This window comes from Ammospiza caudacuta, chromosome 7 (genome assembly GCF_027887145.1).
Source record: "Ammospiza caudacuta isolate bAmmCau1 chromosome 7, bAmmCau1.pri, whole genome shotgun sequence".
In the NCBI taxonomy this organism is placed as follows: domain Eukaryota; kingdom Metazoa; phylum Chordata; class Aves; order Passeriformes; family Passerellidae; genus Ammospiza; species Ammospiza caudacuta.
Genome location: NC_080599.1, coordinates 48093801 through 48120590, shown reverse-complemented (window position 1 = coordinate 48120590; position 26790 = coordinate 48093801). Strand labels below are relative to the sequence as shown.

The window sequence follows — 26790 nt, the reverse complement described above, 5'->3', positions numbered from 1 at the left end:
CTGCCATGGCTTTCCAAGGCACAGAACTGGAATGGGTTTGGGAATGATGGGAAGGGCAGAGTTTGGGATGTTTGTGGAAGCAGGAGGTTTGCCAGGAGCGGGGTTTCACATTCCGCATCTTCATTGCTCAGCTCAGCACGTCTCAGAGCCAGCTCCTCCTGCTGGAATTTACAAACTCAGATAAAAGTACCCAAAGGCCAACGTGCTTGAGTGAAAGATGCTCACGCGCACAGGCAGGGCTGTGCAGCTGGAGTTTCTCCTGCCCTGTTTTGGTTTTGTTTTTGTTTTTCAGTGGTGCTGCAGAAGGGTTTGCATTCAGCCCTCCTCACCTGGGCAGAGCACAGTGTCAGGAACCCAGCACTGATACTCACTGTTATTTTATTCCTGTGTAAATTCTGAATCACAAAACAAACACTTTGGAATTCAACATCAATCTTTAAATGTGGCAGAGGAACCCAAGCTGTAATTTTCCCCCAGGTGAAAACCCATCAGCACAATAACAGAGTGCAGGGTTTGGGCTCTGCTGGGGATGCTGGGATCTCTCACTGCCACCAGGAAAGATTGAAAACTGCAAAATTCTTTTTTTTCTTTTCCTTTTCCTTTTCCTTTTCCTTTTCCTTTTCCTTTTCCTTTTCCTTTTCCTTTTCCTTTTCCTTTTCCTTTTCCTTTTCCTTTTCCTTTTCCTTTTCCTTTTCCTTCTTCCCTTCTGCCACAGAACAAAAAGCAGGAGAGGGGAAACACCCCAGCTGGGCCAGGGGAGCTCAGCTTGGGTGCTGGGTGCAGGGACACAAATCCCTGATGTGGCACTGGGGACATGGCGCACTGGTGGCCTTGGCAGTGCCAGGGACTCCATGGGCTCAGTGGGGTTTGCCAGCCTGGGCCATTCTGGGATTCAGGCACTCAGCTGAAGTCTTTAACAGCCAGGAAAGGTCTCATTTCCCCAGGTGCTGGAGTTTTCCAAGCCGGTATTTCCATGATTCTTTGTGAGCGCTCGCCGTTCACGTATAACCCCTCTGGTGCTCAGTGAGGGTCTCCTTTCCCATTGTGGTGACACCTGGCTGTCTCAGGGAGATCCAGGTGTCCCATCCCTGCCCATTCCCACCATCCCTGCCCATCCCTGCCCATTCCAGCTCTGGAAATGGCATTTCCCACATAACCAGGGGAGCAGAGAGGTGCTGCTGCTGCTGCTGTGGGTTTGTCAATAGTCTCCCATCCACGGCTTTGTGTTTAATAGGCTTTGATGGACTTTTCTTCCATTAATTTGTCTAATTGCCTTTCAAATCCATTTATGCGTCTGGCTCCCACGGCATCCTGTGGTAATGAGTTCCACACTTTAATTATGCACTATGTGAAAAATTACTTTCTTTTCTTTGTTTTGCACCCACTCTCTAATTATTTTCTGACAAGCCTTTGTTCCTGTGTTTTTAGAAACAACAAATAATCGTTGGCCACTTCACACTTGGGCTGCCACCCTGGTTCTCTCTGCTGCTCCTCCTGCCTCTCCTGCCTGAGCTGAGCTGGGTTCAGTGTTCTTTGATCAGAACCTCTTCTCCCTGGGCTGGGAGATGTGGCAGAGGAGCCCACAGCAGCTGTGGCTGCCCCTGGATCCCTGGCAGTGCCCAAGGCCAGGCTGGACACTGGGACAGGGGGCACTGGGTGGGATTTATGCTCCCCCCCAGACCAAGCCTGCGTGGGATCCTGGGATCCCATCACTCCACCATTCTCATCACATTCTCCATACCTTCTTTAGGTCTCCTGACCCTTTATTGAGGCAGGATGCCAGAGATGCAGGCTCCCTGTCCATGCAGGGAGTGTCCCTGTCCATGCAAGGAGTGTCCCTGTCCATACCAGGAGTGTCCCTGTCCATGTTCATCAGGGATTGTCCCTGTCCATCAGGGAGTGTCTCTGTCCATGCAGGGAGTGTTTCTGTCCATCAGGGAGTGTCCCTGTCCATGCAAGATACCTTTCAATTTTGATGATTCTCTGGTTTTATGATCTATGACATCTCCCCGTGTTCCCCTAGCTCTGAAAGGAGCCACACAGATCTTTGAGGTTTGTACTCTGCATCAGAGGGCAGTGGGGTGGAGCTGCCCTGGCTGTCCCTGTGAGCACCACTGGGGCTGCAGCCTTGAGCCCCTGGAGCTGGAAGAGTGTGCCCAGCTCCCTGATCCCATTTCCTGATCCCATTTCCATTCCCATTTCGGTGGGCTGGAGCTGTCTCAGCTGCCCAGCACAGCCAGAGGTGACAGCCTGGAGGGCAAAGGGTCAACTGGTGACAGCCTGGAGGGCAAAGGGTTAACTGGGCTGGCCCCTGTTACCAGGCAGGCAGCTGTAAATACCACATTTATGAAAGCTGGCTGTAAATAATGCAGATATCTCATGAGGTGCTCCAGGCAGGCAGCAGGACGTGGGCTCTCTTGGGGACATTACAGGCTGAGTGGAGGGTGATGGTGTTGTGGTCCCATAATAAAGTTCCTGTCAGGGCAGGGCAGGGCAGCCTGGGGATCTCAGGCATGCCGGGCTGTGCCTGCTCCTCCCTCCTGGGGTAACCCTGGGCAGCCCCTCTGTCCCCAGCAGCCCCAGAGCCCAGCTCAGGCTCGGGGCTGCAGCCTGGGAGGCTCCTGGGGCACTGCCCCGCTGCCAGCCCTGCCTTGTGTGGCCTCCCCGGCTCTGTTCCTGCCTCTCAGAGCTCTTCTGCACCAGGCTGAGCTCATTCAGCAGCCTTTGGAGAGAGGAGTGTCACAGACAGCTTTTATGGAAAATCTTTTCTTTGGCATTGTTCCTCCTGAGAAGCTGCGAGGCCTCAGGAACAAAATGCAAACAATGGTTATCTGCTGCTGTGGGATGCAACAGGTGCATCTGGGATTGGTCTCATGGGGTTGTTTCTGATTAATGGCCAATCACAGTCAGCTGGCCCGGACAGAGAGCCGAGCCACAAACCTTTGTTATCATTCTTTGCTATTCTATTCTTAGCCAGCCTTCTGATGAAATCCCTTCTTCTATTCTTTTAGTATAGTTTTAATGTAATATATAAAATAAAATAATGACTCAGCCTTCTGAACCATGGAGTCAGATCCTCGTCTCTTTGCTCATCCTCAGACCCCTGTGAACACCGTCACAGAGGAGGAGGCAGGATGAGCAACAGTGCTTCCCATCCTTTCCCCCACCCTTTGTTCCCAGCCTCTCTCCTCACAGCTGGCAGATGCCCTGGTCATTTCCAGCTCTGTGCCTTGAAACCCACAGCTTCAGAAGGGCTCTGGGATTGTTAGGGCTCAATTAGTAACAAATAATTAGTGAAGCAAACCCAGCTCCAGATCCTAATCAATACCACGACCTCTCTGCCCCGTCCCTGCAGAGGGATGGGGTTCCCTCCTGCTCTGCTCCTAATCTGGGCTTTAATCCTGGGCCAGGGTTTGATCCCAATGAGATCAGAGCCTGGCAGGGCTGCAGTGTGTAACACCCAGGCAAGTCCTGTAACCATGGTTTCCTTCACGTGCTGCCTTCAGCACCCAGGGATGTGTGTGCAGGAGGCTGCGTGGGGCTCTGTCCGTGCTTCCTTCTGCAAACCCTGCAGGGGACAGAGCCCCAGAGCCACAGACCTGGGCCAGCAGGAGCCCTGGAGGGGCAGCCTGAGCTGTGTCTGCCCATCCAGACACACCTGGGAGCCTTGGCTGTGCACCTGCAGAGTGTGTGCCCACCGGGCTGGGGGCACCTCTCACACAGCTCTGGGGGGCTCAGGGTCCCCTCTCATACAGCCCTGGGGGGCTCTGGGGGGCTCTGGATCCCCTCTTACACAGCTCTCAGTGAGTTGGGAGCCCTGGGCCCCTGAGCTGGCCCTGGCACAGGTGCCCAGAGCAGCTGTGGCTGCCCCTGCATCCCTGGCAGTGCCCGGGGCCAGGCTGGACACTGGGGCCGGAGCACCTGGGACAGTGGGAGGGGTCCCTGTCTCGGCAGGGTGGCTCTGGGTGGCGTTTGGGGTCCCTCACACCAGCCCATTCCCTGCTGGGGTGCTGGGGATGTGCTGTGGGGGTTCCCACAGCTGCCTGGGGCTCCCCGAATGCCAGGGGCTGGGAGGGGCAGTGGGGCTGGGCAGGGCAGGCAGGGCAGGGAGCCCTGGCATGGGGAGTGCTGGATGTGGGTGTTCCCCCTGGGGCAGCCCCTCGAGGGGCTGAGGGACACAGGGGACACCTTGGGGGTCAGTTTGGGGCCGGGGGTCTGTGCAGGGCCCCACCACCCCTGAGGGTGCCTCCATGATTCTTCCTAATCCAATAAAGTTATTTGCATAACTACCCAATTTCCAGTGTTCTATTTGCATTAGAATACGGGAATAAATATGCATAAATAAAAGTTATGTTCAAAGAAAATGAAGGCAGCAACGATTCCTTCCCAGCGTTCCAAAGCAATTAAAAAGTTAGACACATGTATGGCTGCTTTTCCATACAAGAACTGTCTGAAAGACCTTCAAAATCTATTTAAATTCTGGCTTGTGTATTATATTAGTTCATTATAAAGCCTTTTAGTTAATTCACTTTATCCTTAAAGGCTTAAAATTCTAATTAAATTTTATATCATACCCCACATTCATTAATATATTCCTTTAAAAGCGTTTATAATTCATTGTCTTTATCACTTTTACAATTAAAATTGTTACTCTAGTTTGGATCTCGGGAACAGGCAGCAGCTGCCTCTGCAAGCAGTGCTGAAAAGGCACAGAGGAACTCATCTGAACTTTTGTGTTTGCTCCCTGTGTGCCAGTGCTGCCCGCAGGGGTGGCAGTGACCCACCAGGGGTCTGTCCCTTCCTGCAGGGACATGGTGCAGGCATCTTGAATGGAAAATCCTTTCCTTGGGATTGTTCCTCCTGAGAAGCTGAGAGGCCTCAGGAACAAAATGCAAACAATGGTTATCTGCTGCTGTGGGATGCAACAGGTGCATCTGGGATTGGTCTCATGGGGTTGTTTCTGATTAATGGCCAATCACAGTCAGCTGGCCCGGAATCTCTGTCTGAGACACAAACCTTTGTTATCATTCCTTCTGATTCTACTCTTAGCTTAGCCAGCCTTCTGATGAAATCCTTTCTTCTGTTCTTTTAGTATAGTTTTAATGTAATATATATAATAAAATAATCAATCAGCCTTCTGAACCATGGGGTCAGATCCTCGTCTCTCCCCTCACCCAAGAACCCTGTGAGCACCGTCACAGGGACACCCCTCCCCTGCCAGTGCTGCCATTCCCTAAGCCATGGGGCACTGGCAGCAGGCAGCTGATGGATTCTCCAGGCAAACAGATGATTGAGAGGATTATTCTGCAAACCTGCTCTTTGCCTGACCATTCTGGAGTGGCTCTGCCCTGTCTGGGGTGGCTCCGCAGCTGCTCAGGCCCTGGCCAGGACTCCATTTGCATTATTAATGTGTTTTTAACAAATGATCTATAAGGAGCAAGCTGTGACTATCGAGCACAATTACCACTCAAATGAGAGTTTTAATATTGCAGCATCTGCTGCTCTTGCCAGTGGCCAGCTCACAGCCTCCCAGCATGGCAGATCTGTGCAGCCACCAGGGTTCCTGAGCTGGGAATCCTGGGGCAAAGCAAGGAAGGGTGTGCAAGTCTTTTGTTGGGTACAGAAAAAACCCCCAAGAATTCCTGGATAAATTTTAATGTAGAAGGTTCTGGGCTAGATGAAAATATTCTGGGTTTAATTGTGAAATTCAGAAGCAGAGTCAAGGCTGGGACATTTGTGTCCCTGTCCTGAAGGGATGAGGGGGAACAGGGATTTCCCATCCACACCCTCCAGTTCTACCAGGAGCCTCTCCCAGCTGGGTTCCTCATCCTCATCCTCCCAGATCCCACAGGAGCTGGGTTCCTCATCCTCATCCTCATCCTCATCCTCATCCTCATCCTCATCCTCATCCTCCCAGATCCCACAGAGCTGGGCTCCTCACTCTCCTTTCTCTGAGCCACCAGACCTTCAAAGCTGTTTTTCTCCACAGATCTATCGAGGCAACACCTTCAGTGCTGTGCTCCAGAATCTGGTTTCCCAAAATCCCAGAACCCCAGAGTGGGTTGGGTTGGAATAGACCTCAAATCCCACCCAGTGCCACCCCTGCCATGGCAGTGCCACCTCCCGCTGTGCCAGGTGCTCCCAGCCCCAATGTCCAGGGACACTGCCAGGGATCCAGGGGCAGCCACAGCTGCTCTGGGCACCCTGATCGTAATTACATCAATAATCACAACTGCAATTCCTAGGCGGGAGCTGAAGGGAGCACCCTGAGCCCACCTGGGATCTCCTCCCAGGCTCCTGTCAGGGTAAGGATGCAGGTGCTGGCCCCCACCTTCCCTCTCAGCCTGCAATGAGTCACTGCAGAGCCCAGGGCTGTGTTTTTACCCTTCATTTTCTCCCAGATTTTGTTTGGGTTTGTTGTAGGTTTTAGCTGTCATCAACCCCTCAGTTGTATAACCCTTTTCCCAGGCTTTTTTGTTATTTTCTCCTTTGCTGCATTAGGATGCAATTATGTACTTCAGCTAATTGCCAGTTACTTAGTGTCAAAATGCATAATGTGTCTGAAATGTCCTCGCCTTCTCTGTCAGGATCCTATGCAGAGCAGGAACAAATACAAGCTATTACTCTTGTCAAGAATTTACCTGAAAATGCTTTTTTTTTCCTGCTCCATCACATTTTTGGGTGCAGCGTTGTGATTGCAGGCATTTAAAATGTATCAACTTTCTATTTACAAATGATTAGTTCTTGAGGCAGTTTTCGTGCAGGACTTATTTACTCAGAATTATAAATTCACATTTGGTTTGGCACGGGCTTGGGGCTGATAAATCTGGAAACGTTTTTACAGACTAATGTAACTGGACAGCAGCAAGTGCCAGAAAGCATTAGGAAAATGGAAATCTGCTTCACAGCTGAATTTACCCTCTTAGAGACACTGAATGCATTTGAATATTTTATCTCAGATATGTGTGAGGTGGTTGGGAAAAGGTTTAAATTTTAAAAATGGCATAATTAATGGCAGAGCTAATAATGGCACACCTGGCTGAGGTGTGTTTGCTGCTATAAAAGGAGCTTTTCCTGTTCACATTGGCAGACTGCCGGGTTTCTCTTTCAGAGCTCTTAAGTCACATCATTTTTGGCACATGAGAATTATTTTTAAAAGAAAATTAGAAAGATCCAGAGTCAATGTGCAGGCAAGGGAATGCTGGAGGAGGGGGCTTGGAGCAATGTGAGCCTCAGAGAGGCACTGGGGCTCCACCAGGCAGGTTTTGGTGTCTTTTCTGGAGAAGAAACTCTCCCCCAGTGAAAATAATCTGTTTACTTCTGTGGCTTAAAGAAAAGTTACTGGAAATCTGCAGAATCTGGCATTGCACAGCTTTTTGCATCTGAGCTGCCAGGTCATGAAAAGTTTAACAAGCAGCTTACCTAAAACCACGACCCAAACGAAAAGCACAGGGGGAGAGATTGTGCCCCAACCCTGCCTCACTCAGCTGTGCAGCATTCGCTGATCTGGGTGGAGTCTGTGTGGGGAAACAATCACAAATGTGGGTTTGCCTATAGCTCTGTGCCGGAGCTGCTGTGGAAAGGGATTGTTTATTGAAATGCTGAGAGGATCCGTCCCTCGCAGGAGGTTCTGGGGCTCCATGGCCAGGGCAGTGAGGGCAGCCAGGCAGTAAATCACACACCACGCTGAGTTCTTCCTGCTGTGGCATTTGCAATCCCACAAAATCACAAACTGTCACCAAGTGAGCCCAGGACGGGCTCTGTGTCAGGGCCAGGCGAGGAGGGTTTAGTGAAAATGGTAGGAAAATTAATGCACAAACACCAGAGGTTCATGTCCAAAAAGGAGGCAGAGGAGTCCTTTTGCTTTATTCCAATAATAAGAGCCGTGGGGCATTCCCCTGGGGTCTCTCAGATTTCTGGAGCACCCAGCCTCCTTTTTATCCCAATTTCCCGCAGTTCTCTTCTCTCTTTCCCCATTTCTGAGGTACTGAGAGTTTCAGACTCCCTGATACACCTGGTACCAAAGATTTCCCCCCTAATGTATAACTCTCCCTTTTAATTTTTAATTCTTATGAAATTTAGGAGATTTTCCCCATTTCTGAGGTACTTGAGAGGTTCAGACTTCCCAGAACACCTGATCCCAAAGATTCCCCTCTAATGTATAACTCTCCCTTTTAACTTTTAATTCTTATGGAATTTAGGGGTTTTTCTTCCCCATGTTTCTTTCATCTCTCAATGTCTAATTTCATTTAGCAGCAAACCTACAGTTTATTTGTAAAGGCAAATATCTTTTTCCATTCGTCAATCAGTGGAACCCTTCCCATTGTTTCTTTTCTCTCCCAGTGCTGGTTTTACCTACCAGCAGACCCACAGCTCCTTTGGAAAGACAAATCCACCATTCCTCTCAAAAATCAGCCCAAAAGAGGAACCCCCAGAGCCTGCACAAATGGGTAACTCACTGCAGATTGGGATTTCCCCACTGGGTTTGAACAAAGGGCTGGGAATCATAGGGACAACAGCTCATCCATCCCTTATCCATGTGGGAAAAGGTTAATTGCTGAGAAATGTGCTTTCCTCCCCATTCCTATCCTGGGGTGTACAGGAGAGCCTGGCCTCTGAGCAAATCCTTGGTAATTACCAGCACCACAGTATCTGAATGTGAAATTCAACCTTCATCATTTGCTAAATAACTCCAGATTCCTCCACTTGAATCTGCCTTAGGGAGGCTTGAACTAATACAGCTTTTCCCTTAATTTTCCTGAAACATCCTTTTCTGTAAGGGATATGAGCTTCCTGCTCATCCAGGTTACCTCGTGAAAATGAGATGAAAGCACTCCAGCCACTCTTCCCAGGCTGCATTATGCAAATATGATTTGTACAGAGCCATCCCCTTGGGAACCAAGTCCCAGAAACCTCTAAAGTGACGGAAACTTCCTCAGCACTTGGCTTGTCCAGCCCTGCCATCACCGGGTGGCTGGCTGGATCCTTGGACGGGGAGTTCTGTGGGGCTGTGGCAGGAGGCTGCAAGGAGAAGGGTTTGGTGGCTAAAACCAGGATTTTGAGGTCAGGCTGCCACAGGGAGAAATGGTTTGGTGGCTAAGCCCAGGATTTTTAGGTCATTAGCTGGCAAGGAGAAGGGTTTGGTGCCTGAAACCAGGATTTTTAGGTCATTATCTGACGTTCCAGAGGGGAATGGTGCCAGCAGGGCCTGCAGAGCTGCAGGAGCCCCCAGGTCCATCAGCGAATGCCAGAGAGGGATGAGCAGCACAGGGATTTGGGTAAAGGGATGTGGGGAGGACCAGTGCAAAGCTTGACAAGAATTAAGATAAGTGTTCTCAGTGTGGTACTCCTGAATTTGAATCTTAATTATGAATTCTGAGTGTCCTTTAAATGAAAGAAAACCATAGGCAATGGTTAAACGCCATAAAACACTGCAGAGGTTGGAAAATGGCTTCTCTGATTTCTCCTCTCTGTTTTTCCTCCTTCTCTGTGTTTTCTCCTCTCTGTCTGGTCCTATCCTGTGACATTGGTGGGGTTTTTGCAGAGGAAAGTTTGGGATGTGCTGGTGCTCTCTGGGAACGGAGGAAATTGCAGTTGTAATTATTTGTCAAGGGCAGCCAGAATCTCAGCAATGTGCTACTCTGTGTTTCGTAGGCTGCAATGGAAATAAATAAATGGGGCTGAGAGCTCAAATGAGTGCCTGCACAGTGGGCAGCAGCACTTCAAATGCTTGGGAGCACGAGGAGGCTGGAACGTGTTCCAGCAGCATATTGAACAATGGGAACCTCATCTGGAGCCTCGCAGCCAATTCTGCTTGCCTCCCCTCAGCTCTAATTAAGATTGACAAGGTTATCCAGAGCAGGAGAACAAATATTACAGAAATTGGAGATGTGTTGACACACGACTAAAGAACTACGTGAAATTAAATTTCCAGACAGGAAATATGAGCACAATTAAGACAAGGCTACTTGAGGAAATGCAGGGAATATTCGTGCAGGATTTCTCGGGCTTTGAGCTCTTGGGCTGGTTTTGTGCCATTTTCACAGAATTCTGGAATGGTTTGGGTTGGAATGGACCTCAAAGCCATCCATTCCCACTCCTGCCATGGCAGGGACCCCTCCCTCTGTCCCAGGTGCTCCCAACGTCCAGCCTGGCCTTGGGCACTGCCAGGGATGCAGGGGCAGCCACAGCTGCTCTGGGCACCTGTGCCAGGGCCTGCCCACCCTGCCAGGGACAATTCCCAATTCCCAGTGTCCCATCCAGCCCTGCCCCTGGCAGTGGGATCCATCCCCCCTTGTCCCCTGTGAACAGATTCTTTCCATCTGTCCTGAAGCTCCTTCAGGTCCTGGAAAGCCACACTGGGGTCTCCCCAAAGCTTCTCTTCTCCAGTTGTTGAAGGAAGGTCTTTGACACTTATTCTTGCATAAAAGTAAAATACCAGGACTGGCACAGGGTGCCCAGAGCAGCTGTGGCTGCCCCTGGGTCCCTGGCAGTGCCCAAGGCCAGGCTGGACACTGGGACACCCTGGGACAGTGGGAGGTGTCCCTGCCATGAGAATGGGATGAGCTTTAAGGTCCTTTTCAACCCAAACTATTCCATGATTTAACCTAAAATAAAAGTTTGCAGCTGTTTGGTGTAAAGGTGATTTTTCATGTGTGTTTTGTTTGACTTAAATATGAATTTGTCGTGTGTTTTCCAGTGTGGTTTCAGGGCATGGTTCCCAGCTGTTAACACACCCAGCACCCTTCCACACCTCACACAGAGATTATCAATAATCAGTGATCGATACAGTTATAAAAGTCTGTTCTGAAGGGAAATTGCTGCATTTCAAAGGATGGGATTCTATCTTCCCCTCTCTTCTCCAAGTAAAATGAACAGCCAACTTACTTTGAACATGAATAAGGAGACGGGGCATGCTTTCTTCAAAGGGAAAGCATACAGAGAAAGGAGAATTCCCACTGGTTGCTGCTATTAAAAAGCTGTTTATAGGTGAAGTGCTCAAGGAAAGGGCTCCAGAGCAGCCCCCTGGCGCACGGGGTTGTGCAAGTGTTGTCAGTGCCCGAGGCAGTGCAGGAAGGGAATGGCCTGAGAAGGGACTCGGGGCACCAAGGGCTTCCCCAGGAGTGACAGAACCTGTGAGACGCGGACAGAGGCGCTTTGGGCAGGCAGCGAGGGGCTTTGGTGATCACGGATCGTTTGGGAGCTCAGTGTGTGAGTACTCAGTGTTTAGGGGCTCAATGTTTGTGTGCTCAATGTTTGTGTCCTCAATATTTGTTTCAGTGCTCAGTGATTGTTTAGGTGCTCAAGGATTTTTTAAGTGCTCAGTGTTTAGCTGCTCAATGTTTAGGTTCTCAATGTTTAGGTTCTCAGTGTTTGAGGGCTCAGTATTTAAGTGCTCAATGTTTGTTTAGATGTTCTATGTTTAAGTGCTCAATGTTTGGGTGCTCTGTGTTTGTTTAAGTGCTCAATGACCATTTAGGTGCTCAATGTTTAGGTGCTGAGTGTTTGTTTAGGTGCTCATTGATTGTTTAAGTGTTCATTGTTTGTTTAGGTGCTCATTGATAATTTAAGTGCTCAATGACTGTTTAAGGGGTCAATGATCGTTTAAGTGCTTAATGTTTAAGTGCTCCATACGTAAGTGCCCAGTGTTTGTAGGTGCTCAATGTTTGGGTGCTCACTGTTTGGGTGTTCAGCATTGTTTAAGTGCTCAGTGTTTGTTTAAGTGCTCAATGATGTTTTAGGTGCTCAGAGTTTAAGTGCTCAGTGTTAGTTTGGGTCAATGATTGTTCAGGTGCTCAATAATTATTTAAGCACCCAGTGTTTCAGTGTTCAATGTTTGTTTGGGTGCTCAGTGTTTGTTTAGGTGCTCAGTGTTGGGTGTTCAATGATTGTTCAAGTGCTCCGTGTTTGCTTAGGTGCTCAAGGATGGATGGGGAGGGGTCCCGGGGATGGATGGGGAGGGGTCCTGGGCTGGGTGCGGAGGGGGCCAGGGATGGATGGAGAGGGGTCCCAGGGATGGATGGGGAGGGGTCCCAGGGATGGATGGTCCATCTCTGGGACCCTTCTCCATCCATCCCCGGGACCCCTCCCCATCCATCCCCAGGACCCCTCCCCATCCATCCCTGGGCCCCCTCCCCACCCAGCCCGGGACCCCTCCCCAGTGCTGCCCTGCTGGGCTGGTCCAGGGGGGCTCCTTCTCTCCTTCCCAGCAGGATCTGCCCCCCAGGAGCTGCTCAATAGTGTTGTTATTAATGCATTCGTCTGGAGCAGGCAGCTGGGAGGTTCATCCAGAAATCTGACTGTTGCTGGCAAACACAGCCCCAGCCATCTGTGCCAAGGCCCTGTATTTACATCATCCATCCACAACCAGTTCCTGCTCTTGTAAATCAAGAGATCATTGTGATTCTCCTGAAAGATTCATTGTGGTGAGAGACTGCAGCACAATTAAATTTGCCTTCTTTTATTATTTATCACTAATATTCCAACCAGTGGCATATCAACAAAGTAAATGTTCCCGGAGATATGCCCAGATGAAATCATGGATCAGCCCTGGTGGAAGGGAGACAAATGGAGTCATTCAGTCATCAGTTTGGGCAGGAATTCTGTTTCCTGGGAGCCTTTGGTGTTTTGAAATTTTGTTTTCATTCCGCCGGGGGCTGGAGATCGCTTCTGAAATATTCTGGCAAAAATGGAATTGCAGAAGTGCCAGCAGCGCCGTGTGACATAGATTGTTATCTAGTGACCTGCTGGGGGGACACTCGTGGGGAACGTGCTCTGCCTGCCAGAGAGCAGGGACGTGCCGTGGATCACCTGCCTCTGGAGGTGCCAGCCTGGGCCTGGGGGCAGGAGCTGCTCCTGCCCTGCTGGGGCTGATTTCCGTGGGCTGGAGGGGCAGCAGAGGGGTCCCAGCACATCCTCTGGGAGCAGTGACACAGCAGCACCCCTGAATGGGAGTGTTTGGGTGGGACTGGCACTCCTCTGGGCTGTTCGCAGCCAGCTTTGGAGGTTTCTGCACCAGGAGCTGCTTGGTCAGACGTGTGGTACCTTTGGGGCTGGTTATTTATTTATAAACCTGCTGTCTCTGCTATAAAAAGCTTTGCAATAGCCCAGTAATAAATGCATTCATCACCGCATCTGCCGTAATCACTGCAGCTCCTGAGCTGCTATTTGGCTCTCATTAGCTGCAACTCCCATTCACCTATAATTTTGGAGAACACACAATTATGTGTTATCACTCCTTCAAGTGATTACTACACTGGATGTTTTTAAGATAATGGCGTGGAACACGCCGTGATGAATTGCACCTCTCCAGGTAGCTTTGTTTCTGTCATTAACTCTATTATTTTATTTAAACCAGCCTGGAGGAGCTGTGGGGCAGGGCTGCCATCACCTGCTCCGGGAAGGGCCCCAGGTCAAGGCTGATCCGATAAAGGACACAACCCAGCACACAATTATCTCCCTGCTGCCTGTCCTCCCCACTCACACTGCAGATATTATTATGAGGAGACTGAAAACCCAACCTGTTTGCACACGGAAAGGTCCTTTTTCCATTAAGCTTTGATAGTGATAAAAGCCTTTCCAGGGAGAACATGGGGAAGAACAGGAATAGTGAGAAATCCCTGGAGCTTGGGAGAGAAGAGGTGAGGGGAGCCCAGCTCTGCTGAGGAGCAGGAGCAGCCACAGCTCTACCTAGAGAAGGGGCTGCAGAATCCCTGAGGAGATGGGCAGGGGCTGCAGAATCCCTGAGGAGCCGGGCAGGGGCTGGAGAATCCCTGAGGAGCCGGGCAGGGGCTGCAGAATCCCTGAGGAGCTGGGATGGGGCTGGAGAATCCCTGAGGAGCCGGGCAGGGGCTGCAGAATCCCTGAGGAGCCGGGCAGGGGCTGCAGAATCCCTGAGGAGCCGGGCAGGGGCTGCAGAATCCCTGAGGAGCTGGGATGGGGCTGGAGAATCCCTGAGGAGCCGGGCAGGGGCTGCAGAATCCCTGAGGAGCTGGGATGGGGCTGGAGAATCCCTGAGGAGCTGGGCAGGGGCTGCAGAATCCCTGAGGAGCCGGGCAGGGGCTGCAGAATCCCTGAGGGAGCCGGGCAGGGGCTGCAGAATCCCTGAGGAGCTGGGCAGGGGCTGCAGAATCCCTGAGGAGCCGGGCAGGGGCTGCAGAATCCCTGAGGGAGCTGGGGAGGGGCTGCAGAATCCCTGAGGAGCTGGGCAGGGGCTGCAGAATCCCTGAGGAGCTGGGCAGGGGCTGCAGGCACTTACTGGCTGCTCTAATCCAGCTGGATACTCCAGGGTGCCAAAACCCCTCAGCAACATGCTGGGATATTGGAAATTTGGGAAGTAACAGGAAATGTTTTCTCATTCCCCAGACATTTGCCTTGCTTTGGTCTCTGAGCTTATTCTTGCTTTTTTTTTTTTCTTTTTTTTTTCCTTTAATTTTGTTTCAGTGTTGTGTGGTAAAAAAGAGTCAGAAAAACCTCTGAAATTCGTGGTCTTATAAAATAAACACAATCAACTCCCAAAATTACCAAGACCCTTTCCCTGAGGAATAATACAAAACCAGAAGGCAAAGCCAGGTCATGAATTGTTTCCTTACCTCTCTGCATTGGTAATGTCTTCTTTGTAATCTCTGGAAGTCAGTGTTTCTGTATCATAAATCCCCAGGAATTAATAAATATCAAAAGCAGCAGCCAGACCCTTTTTAATATTGCAAATAATGTGATGAATTTGGGAGTTACTATCTGAAGCTGGAACCAGGGCTCTCACACCAACAGTGGCATGGGATATTATTTCTGAGCCTTCAAACAGAAAATAATGTGGGCTCCCATGAAGGAAGTGATTAATGACTAAAAATCCTGAGCTTTACACTGCAATGTTTTGTCCATTTTAGTATGAAAAATACATCTGTGAAAGGGAGAGGGGGAAAATAATTTTGTATAATTAGAACCAAATGGATTTATTGCAGTTGTGGCAGCAGTGTTTTCTCCGTCCTTGCCATGGGGAGAAGTCCATTTCCTGGTGGCAGGAGGGAAACACCCACGAAGGGCATGGCTGGGGTGCTGTGCCAGGAACCCCTGGGAATGTGGAAACCCCAGGAAAATGGGATTTCTCCCATTGGACGGGCTGGCAGGTGCTGAGCGTGGAAGCACAGAGATTAAAGGGCACGCGGCTTCGGCTGTAGGGAAATTGCACTCCAAATCCTGCAGAGGAACAAACACTTTTGCTCTTAATTACTAACATTGGGCTGGTTCTCTGCTGGGAGAGGTTCAGATGGAGGGGTGAATCCCTGGTTATCTGCAGACAGATTTCCTGCTGGGGCATCCCAAGGCAGATGGGCTTATGAGCCAGCCCAGCAGCTGGAGATGCCCCGTGTCCTGTGTGCTGTGCTGGTGTCCCCTGTGCCACCACAGCAATCTGACTCCCTGGCCAGTGAGCACCCCTGGGGGCTCTGGGAGCACTGCTGCAGGGGCAGGAGGGGTTAATGATGCTGGAATTACTCAGAAGCACAATCACGGGTTTGGACCTACAGCCAGTGTGAGAAAGTGAATTCCAAACGCAAAAGCAAAAGGATCAATAACGTAAATAAATTTAAACTGCAAGGAGGCAGGGTTAGACTGGAGATTAGGGACAAATCCTTCCCTGTCAGGGTGGGCAGCCCTGGCACAGGTGCCCAGAGCAGCCCCTGGATCCCTGGCAGTGCCCAAGGCCAGGCTGGGCACCGGGACAGTGGGAGCGTCCCTGCCATGGCAGGGTGGGATTTATTTGAGGTCCATTCCAACCCAAACCATTGCAGAAATGGGAGAGTTTTCTCCTCCCAAGCACTGCCCAACACCTTCCATCTGCAGCCCAGGCTCCTTGGACACAGGATGTCTTCCATTCCTGGGGTTTCTACAGCAGGACCAGGCTGGGGAGCATTCCAGGCAATTCCAAGCAATTCCAGGCAGTTCCAGGCAATTCCAGGCAATTCCAAGAAATTCTAGGTAATTCCAGGCAGTTCCAGACCATTCCTGTCCTTCAGGTGGGATCCCAGCCCATGGAGGCTCCTGGAGCAGAGCCCCTGTGCAGTTTTAATTAAGCAAGTGCAAGAGCTGTGTTTTTTACAAAGATTAATGGATCTCTGTTTTAATTACGGTGGAATAATAGACTAGAGAGCTGGGAAAGTGGGAGGCATTAAAAAAAAGAGGATTAAAAACTTGAGGGAAGCTGGGTGAGACTATATTTTTCCGTACTTACAAATTACAGAAGATCATCCCCATTAATAATGATTGGAAAAATAATAAAGTGCCCTCAGCCATGTATGACAGTTAACATTAAAATCTATTTTTTATGCTTGTTGTGTGGGGAATTTCTGATTACAATCATCAGTTAAAAAAGAAACTGTGCTTCTTTCCAATCTTCCAAATTTAAATACAGAAGAATTCTCTGCTGAGTTCAGCTATGGTTTCATCAATACTTTTCCAAGCCATGGCAAGGTAAAAAGAGCAAAAGTCACTTTTATTTAGTGCCTGTTATGCTTACTTTAGTTGTGCTGCAGCATTATCATTAATTGCTAAAAATAATTGTTTCTATGCATAGATTTTGAAAATTACATTGCAGGAAATGCTGCTGGGGTGTACAGGGAGTTTAATAGGAACAGAATTTAGGGAAAGAGAGGAAAAGGAAAAGAGAGGAAAGGGAAAGAGAGGAAGGGGAAAAGCAAGGGAAGGCCCCTGATATTTGCAGTTTTTACTGTTGGTCATCCTTTTAATGAATGATTTCCCAGAGATTGCTGTAGGAAGGGTTTTATTGTTATTATTTTTGTTAAAGCTCCTCGTGCTCTGCTGGAATCCCTGCCCTGCCCTGGGCAGGAGAAGCCCAGTGGCACACAAACTCTATGGGGAAAAACTGCTCTTCCTTGGGAAATTGTAAAGGTTTGGGATGAAAGGAAAAGGAAAAGGAAAAGGAAAAGGAAAAGGAAAAGGAAAAGGAAAAGGAAAAGGAAAAGGAAAAGGTTCCCTTAAACAGTAAAACCCCTGGATTTCCCTGTTTCTGCTCCCCTGCAGAAATCCATCTCAGGCTGTGCTGTTCAGAGCTCGGTGGGAGGAGGTGAGTTCTGTGTCCTGCAGGAGAGCTCTGGGCAGTGACAGGGACTCCAGGCCGGCGAGGGGATTTACAAACAGCCAGGGATTAAATCTGTTAGCTTGGAAAACATTTCTGAGATGAATCATCTGATTGCTGCTTCCGTGGGGTAAATATGCACTTTAGCCATCACATCCCACGTGGGTGCTGGGGAAGCACAGGGTATTGGCTGCTGCTGAAAACTGTCACAGACATCTTTTATGACAAATCCTTTCCTTAAGTTAAGAATGGAATGATAACAAAGGTTTGTGTCTCAGCTCTGTGTCTGAGCCAGCTGACTGTGATTGGCCATTAATTAGAAACAACCCCATGAGACCAATCCCAGATGCACCTGTTGCATCCCACAGCAGCAGATAACCATTGTTTGCATTTTGTTCCTGAGGCCTCCCAGCTTCTCAGGAGGAACAATCCTAAGGAAAGGATTTTCCATAAAAGATGTCTGTGACACCATCCTGAGATCCTGGAGGTCTTTTGCAGCCCCAGTGATTCTGTGAATGGTTTTCTGATTTTTCTTCTTTCCTGGCAAGACACACAGAGGGCAGGGAGTTGGTGGAGTGGTGGAGCTGGGTTTTTATGCTGGGAGAGGAGGAGGATGGGGATGCTTTTCTCTCCTTGGGGAAGAATTCACAGAGCTGAGGCTTCCCTCCAAGGTTTGGATGTGCGCGTGTGAATAAACAGTGGGAGAGTGAAATTAATGGAGTGGTAAATGCTCACTGAGCCACAGGCTACCTGCAGAAATGCTGATTTGTAATTCCTGGATTCCCAGGGTGGTTTGGGGTGGGAAGGACCCTAAATCTGCTGCCACTGCAGCCCAGCCCCGGGCAGACACAGCTCCCTGCTCAGCTGTGCTGGATGGACTGCATCCAGCTGCTGCAGAAAGCCTCTGGGAAAGGAACACGTGCTAGAAAAACCTCCGTGAATTGGGGCTTTCTCTGCCTCTCCCACCCCGCTGTTCGTTAGAATCGAGTTCAAAACGTTCTCAGGACTTTGAAAGAGGCTCCTTGCCTTCCCTGGATGGGACCAGACCCTGCACAGCTCCTCCTGCAGGGATGCCAACCTCAAAGTGCCACTTCCCGGTGACATCCCAATTCTCTGCTCTATAAATGGGGATATTTTAGCCCTCAGAACCCTTTCAGATTTAATGTTGAGATCATTAATTAAATGAATGGTTATTCTCTTGCTTTGTTTCTGAACCATTTCAGCCTGATGTTTCCAGTTCCTTATTCCTGAATGGAATGTCATTTTCCTCTTAAACAATACTGCCAGATGCTTAAGGCACCAAATCACCATTTTCTCCGTCCAGTTTCTATGGTTGTGCTATTTTAATGTTTCATCAAAGGGATGAGCTCTATTGCATTCCCTTCTTCTCTTGGATTTCCTTCATGTAGAAAGCTCTTTATGAGATAAAAATGTCCCATTAGTCTGTTGCACTTTGTATTATCCTCCTTCCCACCTTCCTCCAGCTTTTAAAACTGTTTCAAAGCCTTAAATTCCAAGGTGGCCATGGGTGGGGGGTGAGTCTAAAATTTGCCTAATTTGTTCTCCACGTTTCCTGAAGAGTTGTTAACTTGTGGAGGGAAATGCAGGTTTCCTGGCGCCACAGCATCACTTCCCGATGGCTGCTGGCTCTGCAGCTCCCTGCTCTCAGCCCTGAGCCCGTGCAGCTTTTCCTGGGCCCTTATTCCATCAGCTGCTCCTCCTTTTCCCACGTGCTGGCTGTTGGAAATGGAGCACCGTGCTGTTGGGCCAGGCTTAGGCATCCTCCACCCCTCAGGCTGGCTCAGACCCCTCAACAGCTCGTGGAATAAAGCTGTTCCTAAATCTCCTCCCTGTCCTGGGACCCCTCGCTGCAGCCCCCGAGGGACAGGGGCTCCTGGGATAACGGGGTGGGGTAACGGGGTGGGATAATGGGGTGGAATAACAGGATGGAGTAATGGGATGGGGTAATGGGGTGGGATAATGGGATGGGACCATGGGATGGGATGGGATAATGGGGTAATGGGATGGGCTGCCAGCTCCCTTCCCACCCAACCCATTGGGGAATTCTGGGGTTCTGTGACCCCTCTGAAAAGAAGCTGTTTTGGGTTCTCTGATGTCCCAATGGTTTTCCTTGGAGAAGTCTCTTGGCTCCTGAGCTCAGCAGTACAAGGGGCTGTGCCTCAGGAACGGGGCAGGAATTTTCCACGGAGCACACGGTGCTGCTGACCCTCGGGCTGCAGGACAAAGGGCTGGAATAATAACTGAGGCTGTCCTCCCAGTGCTCCAGCAGCAGAGCAGGGCAGGCAGATACACCTGTGGCTCTGTGTCTGTAGGCTGGGCTGTGGGGCTTAGGATGGCTCTGAGCTAACAGAGATCCCCGGTGTGGGGTTTATCCTCCGATAAACCCCGGCTGTGCTCAGCCCAAACGCAGCAGCGAGCGGCACCAGGCAGCTCCCCCAGCCCCGTGCTCAGGGTTTCCCTTCTCCCCAGGTGCTACCTGGAAGATGGAGCCTCCAAGGGGGCCTGGCTGAACCGCTCCAGCATCATCTTCGCGGGCGGCGACAAGTGGTCGGTGGATCCGCGCGTGTCCATCGCCACGGCCAACCGCCGCGAGTACAGCCTGCAGATCCAGGACGTGGACGTGACCGACGACGGCCCCTACACCTGCTCCGTGCAGACCCAGCACACGCCCAGGACCATGCAGGTGCACCTCACCGTGCAAGGTAGGCCAGCGCTGCCCTGGCGTTACAGTTTTTTTGGGGTTTTTTGTTGGGTTTTTGTGGGTTTAGTTGAGTTTTATTTTCAGAAGGTTAATTAATTACTTCATTATACTATATTATTCTATATTATATTACACTGTATTATATTACATTATATACACTATATTATATTACACGTTACATCTAAACTGAATCTGTCAAGCACTCAGCTCTGCACACAACTGCACAGTATCTCATGACTGTCAGTGACAGTCCCAACACACACACCTGGACCTGGCAGGCCAAGGAAGCAAAGCACCATCACCCTGGGAAAACAATCTCCACATTGCATTCTACTTTTGCCAAACACAAGCACAGCAAATGGTAAGAATTGTGTTTTCTTTCTCTGAGGTTCAGAGAATGCGAAACCCAGAAATATTCCAGGGAAGAATTGTGCCTTGCTTTTCTCTGTGAAGAGAAATGGCAAACTGCAACGCCTTCAGAGTCCCCTTTCCTTTCCTTTCCTTTCCTTTCCTTTCCTTTCCTTTCCTTTCCTTTCCTTTCCTTTCCTTTCCTTTCCTTTCCTTTCTTCCTTTCCTTTCCTTTCCTTTCCTTTCCTTTCCTTTCCTTTCCTTTCCTTTCCTTTCCTTTCCTTTCCTTTCCTTTCCTTTCCTTTCCTTTCCTTTTCCTTTCCTTTCCTTTCCTTTCCTTTCCTTTCCTGTCAGTTTCCACATGGATTTAATATTTATTGTATTGTTCCAGGGTGAACAATTCTTGGTTTTGATTGTCTTCCCAATAATTAATGCCCCCATGCAAGGGCTAAAAAAACAAGTTGGAAATTAATTGCGTGTATAAAATACATCAACAGGAGCTTAAAATTAATTAGGCTAACTAGGAGCATATAGAGAAATAATAACTCAATAGTTAAAAATATGCATAATTATTAAGCAATTGCATTTATATCTTCAGAAATGCAAAGTATAACCTAAGGCTTTAACTTATTAGTCTTTGGTGCAATCATCATTAACATTTTCTTTTGCATTTTTATGAGTAATAAAGCAATGAATATAGAGGAGAAGAATTGAGCTGGCAATCCCCATTAATCCATGTGGCACATGGAAATCCCTTAGAAATAATGGAGGTGAGCCACCTCCCACACCAATTGTCCTTAGTCACGGGAATCCTGCAGGAATCCTGTGGGAATGTTGGGCTGGAGCTCTGAGCTCAGTGTGTGTGCTTTATTAAAATATCATGGAGTCATTTTTGTGATGCTGGTGAGAGGCCTCAGGACCCTCAGGCTCGGTTTGGGGCACGTGCAGGGACACAGGGACAGGGACAGAGGAGAGAGAACAGCTCAGGCTGGGCCAGGGCAGCTCAGGGTGGGCACAGCAGGAATTTCCCCATGGAAAGGGGGTCAGGAACTGCCCAGGGAGGGTTGGGGTGCCCATCCCTGCACGTGGCACCTGGAGCTGGCACTCGGAGCCCTGGGTGGGGACACGGTGGGGATCGGTGCTTGGGAAGGGCTGGTCCTGTGCCCCTCAGTGCCTGCCTTTGTGCAGGGACGCCCTGACACCCACTTGTGATCCCAGTGGGACCCCGAGGTCACTGCTGGGAGGGACTGGGACAGCCCCTTCTGTCCAGAGGGCTTAATCCTGGGATCACACACGGAGCTGTCAGCGGGGACACAGGGAGTTATTGGGGGATGACACAAGCAGCTGTCCTTGGATCACACAGGGAGTTATCCCGGGATCACACAGGGAGATATCCCAGGGATCACACAAGGATTTATCCCGGGATCACACAAGGATTTATCCCGGGATCACACAGGGAGATATCTCAGGATCACACAGGAGTTATCCTGGGGTCACACAGGAGTTATCCTGAGGTCACACAGGAGTTATCCTGGGATCACACAGGAGTTATCCTGGGATCACACAGGAGTTATCCCGGGATCACACAGGAGTTATCTCGGGATCACACAGGAGTTATCCCGGGATCACACAGGAGTTATCTCGGGATCACACAGGAGTTATCCTGGGGTCACACAGGGAGATATCCCGTGAGCACACAGGGAGTTATCCCGTGAGCACACAGGAGTTATCCTGGGATCACACAGGGAATTCTCAGGGATCACACAGGGATTTACCCAGGGATCACACAAGGATTTATCCTGGGATCACACAGGAGTTATCCTGGGATCACACAGGAGTTAACCCATGAGCACACAAGAGTTATCCCGGGATCACGCAGGGAGTTATCCCGGGATCACGCAGGAGTTATCCTGGGGTCACACAGGAGTTATCCCGGGATCACGCAGGGAGTTATCCCGGGATCACGCAGGAGTTATCCTGGGGTCACACAGGAGTTATCCCAGGATCACACAGGAGTTATCCTGGGGTCACACAGGAGTTATCCCGGGATCACACAGGAGTTATCCTGGGGTCACACAGGAGTTATCCCAGGATCACACAGGAGTTATCCCGGGATCACACAGGAGTTATCCTGGGAGCACACAGGAGTTATCCTGGGGTCACACAGGAGTTATCCCGGGATCACACAGGGAGATATCTCAGGATCACACAGGAGTTATCCTGGGATCACCCAGGAGTTATCCTGGGAGCACCTTTAGGTTTCTCTGTAAGTTCTCCCCTAGCTGGGTAATCTGGAGATCAGGAACAACCTCTGTTATGGGCAGAAATGAGTGAGGACAAAGCGAAACTGCTCCCAAATCCCTGTGCCAAAGCCAGCACAGCGCCTGAAGGACACCAGCAGGTACAGGCTTGGTCACTGTTACTCACTGCAGTTACTCCCTTTTGTAGCAGGGAAATTAACTGAGGTTTTTGATAAAAAAGAAAATAGAACTTGTGTCTTCAGCCCACATTTACATCTGTGAAGGAAAAAACACACGAAAGAGAGGAAGATAATCCATTTAACTTAATTTCAGTGACCTTATTAAAAAGAAGTGAGAATTCTGAAATAATTAATTGGAAGTTTAGATGGCAGCAGTCTGTAATCAGCTCAATCTCCCTCAGGTTTGGGACAGCAGGGACACAGCTCAGAGACACCCCAGCCCCAAAAGGGACACAGGAACACACAACAGGGCTCAGAGGGACCCCAGCCCCAAAAGTGACACAGAACATGGGCCCAGAGGGACCCCAGACCCAAACAAGGACACAGGGACACAGGGCAGGGCTCAGAGAGACCCCAGCCCCAGCCCAGCTCCATGCTGCCCTCCCAGCTCCCCCTCAGCCTGCAGGAATCTGCTCCCGACACAGGAGCTGTAAATAATTCAGTTATCCTTGGAAATGCCTTTTACAGATTCAGTCAGGAACCACAACCTCGGGTTTTTATTTAAACATGTATAATGTTCCCAAAGTAATACTCTAGGCCCTTTTTCTGTTTAATAAACCCCCTTAATGTCCCCTAAATATTAATGTATTGATTTAGTCTTTGCAATGTTTGCAAAGTCTAATTTGTTTCCTCAGCCGGGCCAAGAGGGACTTCCATTTGAAGCTAACGAGATAAATCTTCCCCAAATTTATTTAAAGTGGGACAAAATAAATATGCAAAAGACTTTAAAATCATCTAACAACCACTTCCCAGCTAAAACTGACAATCCATTACTCTTTTAAATTGCCAGCACTCGAGCAGGGTGTCAGTTCCCTTTATAAAATTAACTTGCTGGTGCCAGCCGCTGTTATCATCCTGTCCCTGCTCAGCACGGGGAGAAAAAGACTTGGAAAAACATTTCTGTGGAGAGGGGAGGCAGCCACGGGAGCTTGCTGTGTGATGGAGACCCCCAAAGGGCCCCTGTCCCTGTCCCTGTCCCTGTCCCACCAGCAGCATCCCTGCCTTGCACTGCTGCTCCCACTCGCTTTAAGGTGCCAGCAGCGGCTGATCCCAGAGCTCTGTGCAGGATCTGTGCTCCACATCTCACACTGGCAGGGGGCTATTTACAGATCTGGTACTCACAGGGGTCTGTGTACAGATCACAAACAGGACAGGACTGCTGGGAATGTGCCTTGAGCTGTTTGATTTTCCAGCATCACTCTCATTCCATGGTGATGACAACGGGAAGATGCCAGCAGCAGCTCCCATCCCAGGCAGCAGGCACAGAACTCAATGTCACAACTCACTTTATGAGCTTCTTGACCAATCACACAGAGCAAAAGCACACTGACAGTATTTGTATCTGTATAGTATATATTCTATATTGACAGTAGTTCTATCCAGCCACTATAAGCACAGGTACCTGTGTTAAACAATGCTGCTTATTTCAAATACAATACCTGCTTGTGAGCCTTAAAACACAACGCACAGAGCTCCAGTATTAAGTGTGGTGGTGTTCCCAGGGGTCCAAGGATGAGGGAAGAGATGAGGATCTGACTCCATGTTTCAGAAGGCTGATTTATTATTTTATGATATATATTACATTAAAACTATACTAATAGCAGAAAGGATTTCATCAGAAGGCTGGCTAAGAATAGAATAGCAAAGAATGATAACAAAGGTTTGTGGCTTGGACTCTCTGTCTAAGCCAGCTGACTGTGATTGGCCATTAATTAGAAACAACCCCATGAGACCAATCCCAGATGCACCTGTTGCATTCCACAGCAGCAGATAACCATTGTTTGCATTTTGTTTCCTAAGGAAAGGATTTTCCATAAAATGTCTGCAACAGCAGACTCCTGGCACCTACAGCCAGTGCTGCTGCTCCTCTCCAGGCACAGGGATGTGCAGGGAGTTTGTCTGTTCCTGCCTTTAAGCTCCTGTCAGCCTGAGAGATGGGATTGTTCCCCTGAGCAGCACAGGGGCCCTGATTGATGCTGCTGGTGCCAGCTGTGCCCCAGCAAAGGCAGCTGCAGGATTTGTTCTGAAGAGCTGGTGCTATGCGATGGTTCTGCACCTTTACAGAGACAATGCGAGGGCCTGGAAAGCAGGGACTGTTTAGGAGGTCTGTGCTCTCAGTGGCTGAAATAGGCTGAAAGCTAGTGGTCGGTGTCACCTGAAGTGACATCTGGTGTGGAGCTCCCTCCCAGAGCTGGCTGGGCATGGCGAGGCTGGAGTGCCCCGCTCTGCTGAGCAGCTCATTCACAAAGCACAAACAGCAGAGGGGCAGGGAGCTCCCTGGGAAATGCAGAGGAAAGAGCAGAAATGCACAGACCTGAAGCACTTTAACAACCTGGGACTGAGCCAGGGAAAATGAACGTTTAGGCTCAGAGGCTGTGCTGGAAAACAGGGAGCGGTGTCCTGGAAAGGTTCTGGGAGTGCACAGCACCCCCAGTCCAGCCCCTCAGGATTTACCTGCTGGGAAAGAGGGGCTGGGGACAGAGCTGTGCGTTGCAAAGGTGATTTCTGAAACTGGAAACAACAGCAGCGCATCCTCTCCCTAAACCCACCTCAAAATGCGAGGACGCCATTGTTCCATTGGGATTTACTCCATGGCCATTGTTCCATGGGATTTACTCCGTGTTGGATTCATGAGCTGGGAACTCGGAGAAGAGAAACGTTCAGTGCTCTGAGCTGGGTTTGTGGCTCTGGAGAAGCACCAGGGTGGGATGGCTCTGGCTCAGCAGCCTCTCCTCACACTCCACACACAAGGAGCATTTCCTCGTGTTCTGCATCACTCCTTATTCCCAAACCCCCACGGCTCCATTTCCATTCCATCGCCTCAGAGAGGGTGAAGGGAGGAGGATGACAATGTCTGATATTTGCAAGCAGCCAACTCCACCAGTTGGAAGGAGCAGAACCAAATGCCTGTCTTTAAAAAGAATGTATGGAGCTAATTTAGGAAAACTTCTGGAGACGACTGAAAAAACAACTGAGAAGTAAAGTGGCAGATTCATCCTGCGCGATTGAATTGTGAGGAATTTGACAGGCAGCTTTAGAGGACTGGGATTGAATGTTTCCTGCCTGTAAAATCTCCATTTGAAGGAGTGGATCTTTGATTGTACAGCTTTCCTAGAGGTGTGAAGAAAACTTCAGTTGTCCATCTAAATCCTCCAGGGAAGCAAATCCCATGGTTCCCTTCCCTGGCAGGGGTGCAGGGACACAGGAGGGGACAGGGAACAGGGGACAGGACAGGAGGACAGGGCCACAGGCTGGGCCAGGGGAGGTTGGAGTTGGTGTCCAGGTTGGAACAGAGAGGTGTCTGCTAAGGAAGGCAGGAGCTTCCCTCAAAATGGAAAATGTAAACCCCCTCCCTTTGAGTTATTATAATTTTGAAATAAGGGGCTCAGGCAAATATATGAGAGCAGGAATAACAGGTCCTTATTAGGGAAAAAATAAAAATAAAATGAAAATGCAACAATACAAAACAAACCCCTGCCAGAGTGAGAGCAGGAGCTGCCCCCTGTGTGTCAGGGTGGTGGCACAGTCCCATGCCATGGTGGCTCAGCCCTCCTGGATGGGCCTGGGCTCCCTCTGGGAATGCAGTGGGCAAAGGCTGTTTCTGTTGTCCCAAACCTCAGATTGTACCCAGGTAGGAATGCTTGGCCCCTCCCCTGGGCGGGGCATCTCCCCATGGGATGATGGGATTGGATCAGCCATGCCGGGACACTCACTGGCCATGGACAGAAGATAATTAATAATTAATGGCCCTTTAACACAAGAGGTCTCCTGGAGGGGGGATTGGCTGTGGGAGAAATAAAGAAAGCTGCCCAATGAACAGCAATAACTGCCCCAGCTCTGACAGATGGGGATGGAACACACACCCCAGCCACATCCTGCATTTCCAGCCTCAGAGAATTGGAGATCAGGAGAAGTTCTGCCTGGAAGGGCTGTCCAGCCCTGGCACAGCTGCCCAGGGCAGGCCTGAGTCCCCAGGCCAGGAGGGGTTGCAAAGCTGGGTGCATGTGGCACTTGGGGACGTGGTTGGGGTGGCCTTGGCAGCTGTGGGGAATGGTTGGACTCCATGGTGTGGGAGGGCTTTTCCAACATGAAGGACTCTGTGATTCCTGATTTTCTCTGCCTTTTGCTGAGCGCCTGACACTGATGTTG

The 26790-nt window shown here is 49.8% G+C and overlaps 1 protein-coding gene across 2 annotated transcripts in view; it reads left to right on the top strand.

The window, feature by feature from the left end:
- Positions 1–26790, top strand: part of NEGR1 (neuronal growth regulator 1) — a 154513-nt gene that overhangs the window by 43894 nt on the left and 83829 nt on the right. For both annotated transcript variants that reach the window (XM_058808342.1, XM_058808341.1), the window contains exon 2: positions 19583–19815. In XM_058808342.1, the coding sequence (XP_058664325.1) occupies positions 19583–19815 (233 nt within the window). The remainder of the gene's footprint in view (positions 1–19582; positions 19816–26790) is intronic.